Source organism: Desmodus rotundus, chromosome 9 (assembly GCF_022682495.2).
Source record: "Desmodus rotundus isolate HL8 chromosome 9, HLdesRot8A.1, whole genome shotgun sequence".
Lineage (NCBI taxonomy): Eukaryota > Metazoa > Chordata > Mammalia > Chiroptera > Phyllostomidae > Desmodus > Desmodus rotundus.
The window spans coordinates 67,532,222-67,545,602 of record NC_071395.1 but is presented as its reverse complement, the minus strand read 5'-3'; the positions used below and the strand labels follow the sequence as shown (position 1 = coordinate 67,545,602).

Here is a 13,381-nt window from a genome sequence, read left to right as displayed (position 1 = left end):
ACATATTCACATACACACTCACAATAAAGATATTAAACCTTTTTTCCTAGTTTTATTCTCTTTACTTCCTCTTTCTACCTCTCCCCTATTGTTCCTTTCTCTTTTGTCTACTCCCCTTCCCCCTAAAATCATCAGTACCTTCAGCACTGATTCATATTCAGATTTCATCTGATGCAACTTTCCCTTCCTGTTGTATGTAAAAATTCAGGCAAATATATAACACTTAAGCAAGTTAAAATACTATCTTAATTTGACATGGTGCCTCTGTTGGGCAGAAGTTACTTTCTCCTTTTTGGTTCTTTGAAACTTTGGAATTATTTGGAAATCATTTTGAAGGCTTGGTTTAGAGGATCTAAACTAGGTTTGTGTAATTGGAGGATTCAGGGAATTTCAAATTAGACTCCCACACCCTACACACTATATTTAAGTCAAGTATTAATCCAGCCTGCCACTAAACAAAATAAATATTTAGGTCAGAATATAAAGAAAGGGTAAAAATAGATTCAAGGTATTATAAGTATATATTTATGACATACATAATATCTAAAATCCTTTAACATAAAAATTGTTAGAATAATTAGTTAAGAGTTTGAAAAATAAAGTATTTTCTAACACTATATACAGAATTAATTCCAGTTGCATTGCAAAGTCAAATGCAAAAACTAAAAACATAAAAGTATAATAAGTACATTTAAGTGAATATGTAATCTAGATATAGAGATTTTCTGAGTATACACCAAAGGTAGAAATTATAAAAGTTTTTTAAAGGATTACATATAAAAATGTTAAATGCCAAAAATTTTCACAAACAAGATTGAAAAAGTAAAAATTGGTGGAAATTTACAACATAGATGACTGTGTTTAATGTACTTAAAATACAAATAGCTCTCCCAAATCTATAATTAAAAAATTTCAATGGAAAAACTTGCAAAGCATGTTATCAGGCAGTTCATAAAAGAAACGATAGTAATTGTCAATAAATCCATGAAAACATGTTTGGTTCATACAATGAGATATCATATTACTTATTAGCAAAGCTTTTATTCTTCTTTAACAGTATCATCTATTGTTAATAATGAATAGTGAAATTGTATAGTCCTACCAGGAGTATAAAATGATACATCACTTCTGGAGGAAAGAAATTAAATATACAGTAAAGGGACATTAGTTTAAAAGATATTGGATGAATACTTGGTGGCCATTAAAAATGAAAGACTACATATACACACCCACACAAAATGTAGTAATATATTGTCAGTAAAAAAGCAAGGCACAAAACCCTACTAAAATGTGGTCTCACTCTTGCACATAAGATCCTTACTTATTTCTATTTCTGAAAACTATGTTTTCCTCAAAATTTCCTATAATGTTTGTTAAAATATAGTTTCAATATACCCTAGGCCTACTGGACTGCCATCTCCAGGAAAGGGACAAAAGAAATGGTTGTTGTTTTTTATTTTTTGGCGCAGGTGACTCTAATAAGGTAAACAGGGGAAATACTGATCTACTCAATAAAATCTAATCTCTTCTTTGGGTTTATATTGAAACTGAGATCCAGAGAGATTCTGGCACCTGTCTACAGTAACAACTGTGTAGTAGCAGAGTGGGGTCTAGAATCGCATGTGCTGTATTCCAGAAGAGCCATCTCTTTTTAGAAAGTGGAGCTTCTTCAGGCCACTAATTCAAGATTAAATTTCCATCAACCTCTTACTTCAGTTAGACAGGTAACCGAGCTTCTCTTCAGCTCCATTGTTTCACATTCAGTAATGATCTTTCTTTGTTGATGGCAAATGGAAAGTTTTCCATTTCCACCGTTCCCTAGCAATGTGACATTTCAAACAGTAGCTCAGAACTCTTTAAATAGAAAAGATCCATTTCCACTCTATCGTGACTCAGTAACAGCCACAGGATTCTTCTCAAACTTTCCTAAAAATGTCATCTTTGGGCTGGACTCAAGAGGAACATTTCAGCCAAGGAGACACATTTTCCACTCTGTCAGGAATGAGCGAGCATGGGTTTGGAACATAAAGTGTTTTGCAATCCTCAGAAAAGCAATACTTCTCACCAAAACCATGGCAACAACTCTGTGTGATACGTCAGAGCCTGGGAGCATTCAGGAGTCTCCTCCTAATTGGATACTCGACTGGGCCTGTTCCCTATGTCTGTTAATAACAGTCACCCTGCTGCCAGAAAGAGAATGATATCCTTCATGACTGTTGCTTTGGAGGCACCGGCAGTGATGCTGAACTGAGGGTCCCTTATGTTAAGTTACCTACAAGGCAGGTAGCATGAAATGTTCCTCATGTTTTAGTGGATCCTGATTCTTCACGAAAGGATCCCCCCACACACACCAATGTGTTTCTTTTGAACACGGGGTATGACATGCCAAAAGTTACTCTTTTATCATTCAAATAGTTGCATTTGGAATTTGCACCCATGAGGCAAAACCTCAGAGTCCAAAGTCATGGGTTTAAAATTTGCTTCCCTCACTTCTAACTCTGTGGCCTTGGATGAGCTCTTAATAAGAGGGTTAGGCTGGGCCTTATGAGCTGTGACACAAAATAATAATTCACACTCTTCGTGGGATATGTGGGAGGTTTCAGTGAGATGATTTGTATAGAACTTCTAACCTGAGACCAGCACTTTTCATTCTGTCAATGCCAGAGAGGCGGGGAGGAGAAATAAAAGAAGTGAACAGGAAGATGAAAGAAGTGATCTGCACAAGTGAATGCCTCAGTTTCTTCCGTTCACTCCTCTTTTGTCTCCTGCCTTTCCCATCTCAGGTAACCCATGTGCTTGGTGCCCTCTTCCTACAAATTCCTCTTTCCCAAGTTGCACCGCCTCCCCCTCAGAGACCGGAAGCCCTGGGCATGGCTAACGTTTTATAAGTTACACATCAGTGCTCCTGCTTCAACTTAAACTCCCTTTTCTTCTGCAGATTCTATAACCAGAACCAAACAGGTGGGCTTTCTCTTGAAGCAGCCATTATCGATATAAAACAGAAAGGTAGCCTTGTATAGTTTAGGGCACAGGTGGCAAACAAAAGGCCCACAGGCCAAATCTGGCCCTCCACCTTGTTTTATCTGGCCTGGCAGCTTGTTTCTACCCGGAGGCAGCACTGAGCTCCTTGTCCCTGGTTAAGGAGTAACATTTATACAGTCCTAAAATTACATTCGGCCTTTTGAAGGCAACCGTGAGGCTGATGTGGCCTCCGGTGAAAATGAGTTTGACACCCCTGGTTTAGGGAATGGTTAACTCATTAACTCCATCCCAATAATTCTATGAAACTGTAATTGTGATGTATGGCTAGTGTTAATATTATGACTGTACACAGATGAGCAGGCCAGGGCCCACAGACATGGAGACAACTTGCCTTAGGTCACACAGTACAGTGGAATCAAAGTTGAGTCTTTTCCATTCCCAACACCCTTGCTTCATCAAGCTGCCTCCCTTCTTCATCAAGAAAGTGCTGCGTACCAGCTCTGGCATGTGGCAGAGGGGCTGTCTATGTGATGAGAAATGTGACAATGTCCACCAATCCTGATATCTCCCCCCTCTTCAACCTGAAACTCTCAGGACACCTGCACCATTGCACCTGGTTCCTCCTCTCCTAGGTGCCAGCAAGTGAAACTTTCTGGCTGTAACCAGTGGTGTGCAGAGATATTCTAACTCCCATTCTTGAGATGGGCACCCAGTCCCAGCCCCATCTGCATATGGGGAGTCTATTTCTGGTCCTTCACTATAGTGGATCCAGAAGTTTCTATATAGTCTTTAATAATCATTAAGTAGGGGGCTGCTTCTCTGACTTAGTGGAGTTTACACTTATGATTATAAAATATTAAAGGAACATATTCCCTCTTCTTTGGGGAGGTAGTGCTTGGGGTGGTGGTGGAACTTGCTTCTCTGGTCCTGAAATTTATTTGGGGGTAGGGAGGGGAGGGTGGCAGACCAGAGTAGGCAAGCAGCATTTATAAAAAGAGGTAATATAAGATTCTCTCTACCAGACAGACAGCTTTATCATGAGTCTAGAGTCATTGAAATGTAGCACTGAACAAGTACAGCCAGGCAGATGAGGAAATCCGACTCAAGAGCCCAGAAATTCTGACTAAAGAGGTGACTTCAGTGCAAACGAATGACTTACAATTCTGACAAAGGAATGCAAAAATAGATTTGGAAAAAAACTTTGGTTCTGGAAGCTAACAGAGACTGACAGCTGAGTGTCAGAATCATAAAGGAACATACTGGGATGAAGTGGAAAATGCACCAAGAACTCACTTGCCTTTGCCACCCAGAGATGACCATATGTCCTCAAAGGACGTGAAGTGGAAACCCCACGAATACCTGGCATGTGTAGGTGGCTAGAACTGGGAGTAGGGGGAAGGCAGGGGCCAAAATGCAACCCTCCCCTCAGTGTTTCTTTAGCCACAGTGGGTCAGTGAAGGTTTGCCAGCAGGTCTGAGGTCACAAATGGCCACAACAAGCTGAACGCAGGGAGACAGGTGCTGCTCAGCAAAGCTGAAAAAGATGGTCAGGGAAGGAGGCCAGGCACTCACTGAGGACAGCTGTGCCCAGAGGCAAAAGTTGCTTCACCAAGCACAAGCTACTTCCAGGCATGTGGGGCCCCTCCCATGTGCAGGAGAGAGTAGCCACAGAAAGACATGGGGTCATTCGTGCTCCACCTCTGGCATCAGAGCTTTGCCAGACCTGGAGAGGAAGCCACCCAGGGACATATCCCACTGAGAAGATCCTCCTGGCCCTGGCTCTCCGGCTACTCTCTCTGGGCACAGAGCACTGCACTGGCTGCCAAGCCACCAGCTTCTCTGGAGAGAAGCACAGCAGCTTCCAGGCGAGAAAAGTGGTGGGGCCAAGGGCAGTGGGTGAGCTGGCCACTCGCTAGCGAGAAGAGAATCAGAACAACCTCCAGGAGAGCTATTTGCCTTCCGACCACAACCCTTCAAATCTGATGCTTCAGATGGGACAATTCTGCTTCTAGAAGGGTATCCTATAGTAATGTTGAGGGCGTGCACCAAAATTAACTATCAAGAGTGCCCACTGCTGTTTTTTTCATAGTAAAATATTTGAAACAAACTAAATATCCAATAATGGGCATTTGGTTTAATAACTTATAGAATAACCAAAAAATAAGATACTATGCAGCTACTAAAATAGTATGTTTTGAATAGTATTAAATAACATGGGAATATATCTGTGATATATTACTAATGATAGAAAGCAGCTAATGAAAGAAAGCATAATATGATCCCATGTAAACACGGAAAAAAGGGCCTCAAGAACACACATCCTGTATTAATAACAGTTATCTCTAGTTTGGCAATAGTATTTTCTTCTGGAAGCTTTTCTATATTTCACAATGTCTCTACCTTGAATACACACTGATCTGCTTTCTCCCCCTTTACTCCTCTGTGTTACACTCGAAGAGAACAGGTCAGCTCAATCCTCTGGCTTGCTAGTTCATTTTTAACTCTATTACTCCTGATATTCAGTTATCCATTTGAATTGTTTATTCTAATTAACTAAGTTTTACTTTGATCTTTGTTTTTTATTTTTAAAAATTTTAGAAAACACATGAATTAAAATTTACCATCGTAACCTTTAAAATTTTTTAAAAACTTTTTAGAATATGTTTCTAACTAAATATGAATACAGTAGGCAAAAGGCTTGTTCTTTTCAAAAATATTATAGTTAATTCCATTTACAGTTTTAACATGGCAACAAACATAGTTTTGGATGGAGTAGCTCTTTTAAAAACTATTCATTATTCACTTGCGCTCATTGAAGAACACAGTGTATACATTGGTTTGCAAGTAGATACCTAAGAAACTTAATGCTAAACCTATTTTAACTTCACACCAAACACAAATTTCAACACTCCCCACTCACTCTACTGTAAACTTAACTTTAATACAAGACTCAAACCAAACATCAGAGCCAAACATAGTCATTGTACAAGAACTACCTCTCCTTCTGACCACAATATTCATTCATATCTTCAACTCAAACTAAATTATAAAGCCAAGTATAGCTGCACTTCTAATGTTACAACAAGCAAAAACACTAAAATTCTAACACGTTAATTCTAGGTCTGGCGTAAAGTTTCAACCTAAGACTAACACATCCTAAAAGTTTATCTGTCTGTAATCTTTCTCATGTCCAGAACTAACCTGAATTTTAACTTCAACTCAATTCTATTTTCTAACATTAGGCTAACCCTAAGTCTCTGTTAAACTGAAAGATACCATGAAATTCATCATACTTTATTAAGATACTAGCAAATGTCTTTTAAAATAATGGGTTTTTTTTTACATCTGCATTCACAAATGTTCATTACATAATTAGAAGTGTTTGATTTAGGGGTTATAGCTTCTGCTGAAAAGTGTTTGCCATCTTAATCATTTTTTAAATGTACAACGTAGTGGCATTAAAAACACTCATCTTGTGTGACCATCACCACCACCCATCTTCAGAGCTCTTTCCATCTTGCAAAACTGAAACTCAGCACCAATTAAAAACTACTCCTCATCCCAACACCACCCCCATCCCTCACCCCCTGGCAACCACCACTCTACTTTCCGTTCCTATTAACCTGACTAATCTAGGTACCTCATGTAAGTGGGGTCATATAGGATTTGTCCTTTTGTGACTGGTTTATTTCACTTAGCCGAATGTCCTTCAAGTTTTCTCTATGTTGTAGCATATGTCAGAATTTCCTTATTGTTGAAGGTTAATATTCTGTGGTATATACAGGGTGGGCAAATGTTGGTTTACAGTTGTGACTACACAAAGCAGAGTTTATTCTCGTATTATTAATTAATTGATTACTGTAAATCTACTCTTGCCCACCCCTGTATATACCACATTTTGTTTAGCCAGTCATCTGCTGATGGACCCTTGGGTTACTTCCACCTTTTGGTGATCGTGAGTAAGGAACATGGATGTTCCAGTCTCCGCTTTCCCTTCTTTTGGATATATACTCAGAAGTGGGAATACTGGATCATGGAGTCGTTCTATTTTTAATTTTTTTCAGGTATGCCATACTGTTTTTCACAGTGGCTGTACCTTTATACATCCCCACTAATAGTGTACATGGGTTCCAGTTTCTCCGCAGCCTCTCCAACACCTGTTGCTTTTTGTACACATGTAGTATCCATCCGAATGTGTGTGAAGTGGTTTAGTTTAGTTTTAATTAATGAATATTCTTTTGCCTGTCTTCAAGAAAGGACTGTTGCATTTGTTCACACTGTAACCTTGAGTATGAGTTCTTTTATGGTTAAGTTTGGAGTCTTTCCTTTGTGGTGCTGACATGTCTCCCAGGCTAGGTCATTCTCAGTGGTACCCTCCCAATGTGCCCCTATGAGTTTCTGTTAGACTGAGTGATGTGCAGGCGAGCCCAGCCTACAGGGGAAAGATGTGTTGCTGACACTTGTGTTTTGATTTGATTCTAGGGTTTGGCAGGGAGGTATAGGATGGCTAGTAGCTAGTTCAGACAATGAAGGATCTTTAACTCTCTTGGGTATCGCCAACAATCTGAACAATCCTGTGGTCTCCCAAGATGCTGTATTTGCACTCCCACCTGCAGAGAGACAGCCCCATGACCATAACCAGTGCCTGGTCCACTGTGGGGAGGACATGGTAGAGGCTGACCTCCTGCTTTGGTACCCAAACCAACAACCCTGTTAGATTGAGCCTTAGGCCCCCTTCTGTTTCTGGGCAAAAAGGATTCTTGGCACAGCTTTCAATTACTTACCTGTGTATGTCTTGGGAGGTGTTTTTTTAATTCAATCCCACATTCCTTTTATGCCTCATAGATTATAGTTGTGAGCCCCTGAGAAATCCCCTTCTTTTCCAGTGCAGGCAAATGTCTGCTCTTTCTATCCTTATTCTGAACAACTTACACCCAGAATCTTCCTGAGAAAATGGAATACCTGTAAGAAAGAAGATAGATATTGAAAAATAGAACGTGTTTGGAATAGAGGGGTGAGAAGAAAGAGAAAAATCACAAACTATATACTCATATATATACACAATACACTCTCTATATATACTACTTATATGTATATATGTATATGATATAATCTATTTGTGCTATGGATAGTAACATAAATATTTATAAAATAGAGTATAGTTTAGACAATTTACAATGTTTTATTTTCTCTAAGTAAAGCATGATTCCAGTAGCCCTTCTTTGAATTTATAAATGGATTCCAGAGTCTCCATAATACCATTCATTGATGACTGACTTTGTTCCAAGCACTCTGCTAAGCAACCTACATAGGTTGTCTTTTCAAACTTTATGGCAACCCTATAGGCGGGCATTGTCCCTGCTTGCAAATGAGGAAATTGAAAGTCAGAGAGGTCTTACCTAGGGTTTCATACCTGTGAAGGAGCTAGGGATGGAATGTAAACCCATGTGAGACTCCAAAGCCTATACTTGCTTTACTCTGTCCTTCCTCTTGAAATTACAGGACGATTCCCAGAAGAATTTGATGGTATTTGTCTTCCAAGTGGCATAGCGGGGACAGAGGGAGCATGGTGCTATGAAAATCACAGTCACTTCAGAGAGGAGACAAGTTTCCTCATCCTAGTTTGTTACCAACTTCCTGAAAAACCCTGCAACCCTCTCAGTTCCTCTCCTCCTTCTTTCTCTATGCCTGTAACAGAGATAAAGATGCACATACTTTCACAACTGCTCTGGAGATAAAATGCGAAGAGTATGCAATAAAATATACTATGCAAAAAAGTACAATATAAATAAAAGTGGTTATGATCACATTTGGCCTAACTCACAAACTAACACTTCTTTTTCTAAGTTTTGCAGTTACGACTTCAACAGAGAAGGACCCAGGAACAACTGGCCAACCAAGGCATAATACCACGTGAGTAGCTGCATGTCCTATTTATTGATTTACTACAATGGGACTGTGGGTTTTAGGAACTGGAAAGCACCTCAGAGATCATTTAGTCTAAGCCCATGGATCTTCATAGAATCTGTGTCATCAGAAATCCCAGATTTTGGATGCTTTGGCCCAAATGCTACTCACCCACAAGGGGATGATCCCCTAAAATTTCACATTGTGGTGTGTTTGGTTTCAGGGTAAGCACAATTCACTACAGGCATCCCTCACCCTTTCCTTACTTTTAAAATTGGATATAATCACTATTCTTTCCAGATGCATTAATCACATCATCTTTTCCCATCTCCTCATTTTCTCTTCTATTTCAGATACTTGTATCCACAATTAATTGAATATTGTCAAGTGCTTCCTTTCTGGATTACTGAGTAGCAATACCATTATAGCATAAATATTGAATGACTGGCCATAATGTGGGTCAAAGAATAAAGATTATCAAATCTTTTAGATGTATTTGAAATTTTCTACCAATTTAGCGATTAAAGTTCACTTTAAAAAAATAGAAATAACAAAGAGTGCTCTAGATGAATGAAGTCATAGTTTAAGTTTGTTTAGGTCATAGTTTCTAACTTTCTCCAACAAAACTTAAAATTTAAGATTCATAATGACTCTTGCAGAAATCCAAGTCCCCGTTATGACTAGTACTTTAGAGTTTGGTGTGAAACAAGTAGAAATGTGTTTTTGACAAAATATCCTGCAGTTAGTAATATTAGAGTCCTATGATTTAAGGTCTAAAATTTTTAAGTATAATTCTGTGATTCAGAGCCAAAACACAACTAAGAATTTTTCAGGCCTTTTCCTTTGTATTTCAAAAGTAGCTTTTTGTTAATGGCTAAACCCAATGAACAGAAAACACAAGTGAGCTTATAGTGGAACAACAGTTTTAGAAGTTTGCTAAACACAAAAGAAACAGCTCACTGCCATTTCAAAGCTGCTTAAACAATGTGTACAACTGTGATGAGAAAGCACAGGATGGCCTGCTCCTGTGTGTGGCCTGCTCGTGGTGGTCAGACTGCCTGTGCAGGTGCTCGGGATGGAGGAAAGACAGAGGTCTGCAGGCTTCAGGTCACACAAATTCCGTCCAACTTCTCTCAACACTGACAAGGTCAGTTTTTTTAGGAATCTTACATTAGTGACAGGATTTATTCACTAAGATTGTAGACAAATGTAGATCCATTAGGATCCTTTCAGCAGACCATAATCTATACTATGTGCCCTTAAATAGGTGAGGAGCCACAGATTTGAATAGTATTAAAATAATCTATCCCCTCACTGATTTTCTTTGTCTTAATTCTAGAAAGGCAAATGAAGGGGATAGACAAGGACCTTCAAGTCAGCTCCAGCTGTTCACAGCTGACTTAGAGTTCCACCCACGTGCTTAAATTCTCTGAGTCTGGGTCTTACAGCGGCATTTGGATGAGAATAAACTGGGTGTTTTGTTTGTTTTTTGAAGTTAGTAGGATTAAATCTCTGGAAATTGGTAAAAATACCTAACAGGATAAGATTAACCCTATGCTACATTTTAAAATAACACCTCTATGTCAGTTGGGAAAAGCAAATGTCCAGTTGTGTAACAGGGTCCAATGGGGATAGAATACTTTGTTCCCCAGGACTTTTGGAATCAGACAGTGTGCAAATTAATGAAATACTGCTTGACAGAAATTTTGTATGCCTAGTCCATTGTATCATTAAAGTAATTACTGGAAAAAGTCCCATGAGAAAGGAAATGATTTTTTTTTCTTTTTAGTTCAGCAAAATGATAAAAGTTAATTAAACATCAGTTTTGCATAGCCTTCAGCCACCTACTCTCAACCAGGCTTTCCCAGGGTGTCGATTCTCTGGGAAAATGTCCCAGCCACAGCAGGTGCACGGCACAGACCCAGCCTGGAGAAGCCCTGACTACTGAGCTCTTCTCAGGAAGCTGGACCCGGAAGAATCTCCACCTGCCAAGAGGTGGGGGTGGGGAGGAGACGGCTGGCCTCTTCAGCCCAATCAGAAATTAACAGGCAAGCTGGGCAGGTCGGGGCAGGCAGTGTGTTCACTCAGGCCCTAAGGGTACCTGTGTCAGCCCTCAGGGGGAAAAGGAAGGAGGATCCAACAGTCTCAGGGGCTTTCCAACTTAATTGAATTCAACCCTTTTCAAGCATGACTCTCTGCAGGACAGCCTGCCAGGCACTGTGGGCACAAGAGTGAGTAAGATAGCCCTTCAGGGAAACACAAGATTCCAGGAGGAAGGGTGGAGAAATACACGTATGAGTCCAGGTAGAACTCATTACATTCACAGGAGGGCTTCTTATATCTTCATTCTTTTATTTGAATTTTTTGAAACACAACAAAAGAGATAAGGTGGAAGGAAGGGCATAGAATGGAGAGAAGAAAAGCTGATAATCCTTAGAGATCATCTAATTCTGTGAGTTTCAATATTTTGAATTGTTAAAGATATATTGTGTACGCATGTACTGGTTAAAAGAGAGTGGGGGCCTCCACCCCACTTACTCAGTACCCCTGTACCTTCTAGATGCCCCCAGTTGTCTTCCCTGGAGAGCTGGTTCTCTTCAGAATAGTGTTTGAGAACCCCTGACCTAGTCCACACCCCCAGTCATTGTCTTTCATGTTCGTAAAACTGAGGTGGAGGAGGCCTAAGAGATATTTCAAATGTCCCAAAGCCTGGACACAATGTTCTAATTTCTGCAAATTAGAACTGTGACAATTTAAGTGTGTGTACAACAAGATTATTAACAAAATTTTCACTTTATCAATAAATTTTTAAATATTTGCAATCTTCACCCAAATTTTAAAATATCACAAATTGCCAAAAGTGAAAGTTGATAGCCAAGTGAACTGTTAATTGTTCTTATGTTATTATTGTATAGTACTACTGCTTTTAGCTGGTCAACAGACACACTGGTATCATTGGGCAGAATTAATCTTGAGTTTTACATTAGGTTACATCTCAAGGGCCTGTCCACGCAAAAATGCACCCTTCCTATTGTGCATAGTGGGAGAACTGAGGCCAGAACTTGTGTCTTCTGATCTCTACACAGCACTCTTTTCTCAAATATTCTAAAGGAATCACTTGAACTTTAAAGCACTTACTTAAGTTTCTACCATAAAGCATTTTGTGGCATTTTATGGCCCAAGATTTTATGTATGTATGTATGTATGTATGTATGTATATACATATATATATGTGTGTGTGTGAGTATATATATATACACATAATATATATCATAACAAGAATAAATCAATGTTTTTTTGAAATGGCTTCAGGTTCTATATCATAATCAATACTTCACTATGACCAAGATAGTATGGAAAATTCCACTGACTTACCTATGTGGCAGATCTCAATTCAATTGCATGCCAAATCGATTGTTAAACTGTTAAGGTTTCTCGCCCCCAACACCCACTGACTCCAGTGAACTAAACAATGCACAATTTTCAGTCAACTAGTGAAACTAGTCCAAATGGATTTAATTTAATGTCTTCCCTGTCCTTGGCTGTGCATCCTGTATGTTTTGGGTTTGCCAATGAGTAACAGAGTCCTTAGCAACCAGGGCAAATTCTCTTGTTTGATCCCCCTTAATCATTTCATTAAGCATTGACTTATTTCTTACTTTTGTGCATTATAGGTTTAGGATTTTCCCCTTCTGGTGACTTAAATGGATTTAAAGGCATTATTCCTTGACTTTTAGTCAAGAAAGGCAGGGTTCCGAGGCCAGCACTGAGCCCCTAGAATAACTTTAAACAGTGGGAAAGGGGTTCTCCAGCCAGGAACATGGACCTAAGCCAGAGCTGAAAGTCACTTTTACACTTATAATATCAGTTGTGAAATTCACATTTTCACAACAGTTATAATATCTCAGTGAAATAATTTTGAAGTTAACTTAGAAATACTTAAGAATTTGTTTGGACTTATCTCCAAAATCTTATCTCTGAATCTCAAAATGGAGATTTCACATTGCCTACTTTGTCACCGTCAACTGGAATTCACAGGGAATGGCTTCCTTGCACCTGCCTTCCTGGCTCCAGGCTGCAAGAGGACAGCAAGTTTCTCTGCTTTCTAAGGGATGCCGGACAGAGCCAGCCTCTTCCCCTTGTGGACCTTGAATCTGTTTATCATTTCTCACAAAAATTGTCTCACCTACAAATTTTTCCTTGGACATTCCTCTCCTGGTAGAATCTTAAATGACATGATTTTATTCCAACCACTTCAGAAGCCTTAGTGCAGAAGGATGACCAGCTAGCTATATGGATTAGATGCAATCAGTGATCAGAGAGCAATTCAGTAAATATTTTGACCATCTGCTGTGAGGAAGGCCCCAAAGAGCACAGAAGAGTCAGACATAAATTGTTTCCAAGCTCTTACAGCCCAGAAGGGAACCCGAATCACTCCTATGTAATTGTCCCCGTTAACAATATTGACATCACTATGTGGGAGCGGGTATCTG

At 39.4% G+C, this 13,381-nt stretch overlaps 1 protein-coding gene across 4 annotated transcripts in view; it reads left to right on the top strand.

Moving 5' to 3' along the window:
- Nucleotides 1–13,381, top strand: part of MYOCD (myocardin) — a 91,765-nt gene that overhangs the window by 25,645 nt on the left and 52,739 nt on the right. For 3 of the 4 annotated variants that reach the window (XM_053911698.2, XM_045199219.3, XM_045199220.3), the window contains exon 2: nucleotides 8,829–8,894. In XM_053911698.2, coding sequence (XP_053767673.1) covers nucleotides 8,829–8,894 — 66 coding nt within the window. Of the gene's footprint in view, nucleotides 1–8,828; nucleotides 8,895–13,381 lie in introns of those variants that run through there. The other variant, XM_045199221.3, reaches the window with a different exon arrangement.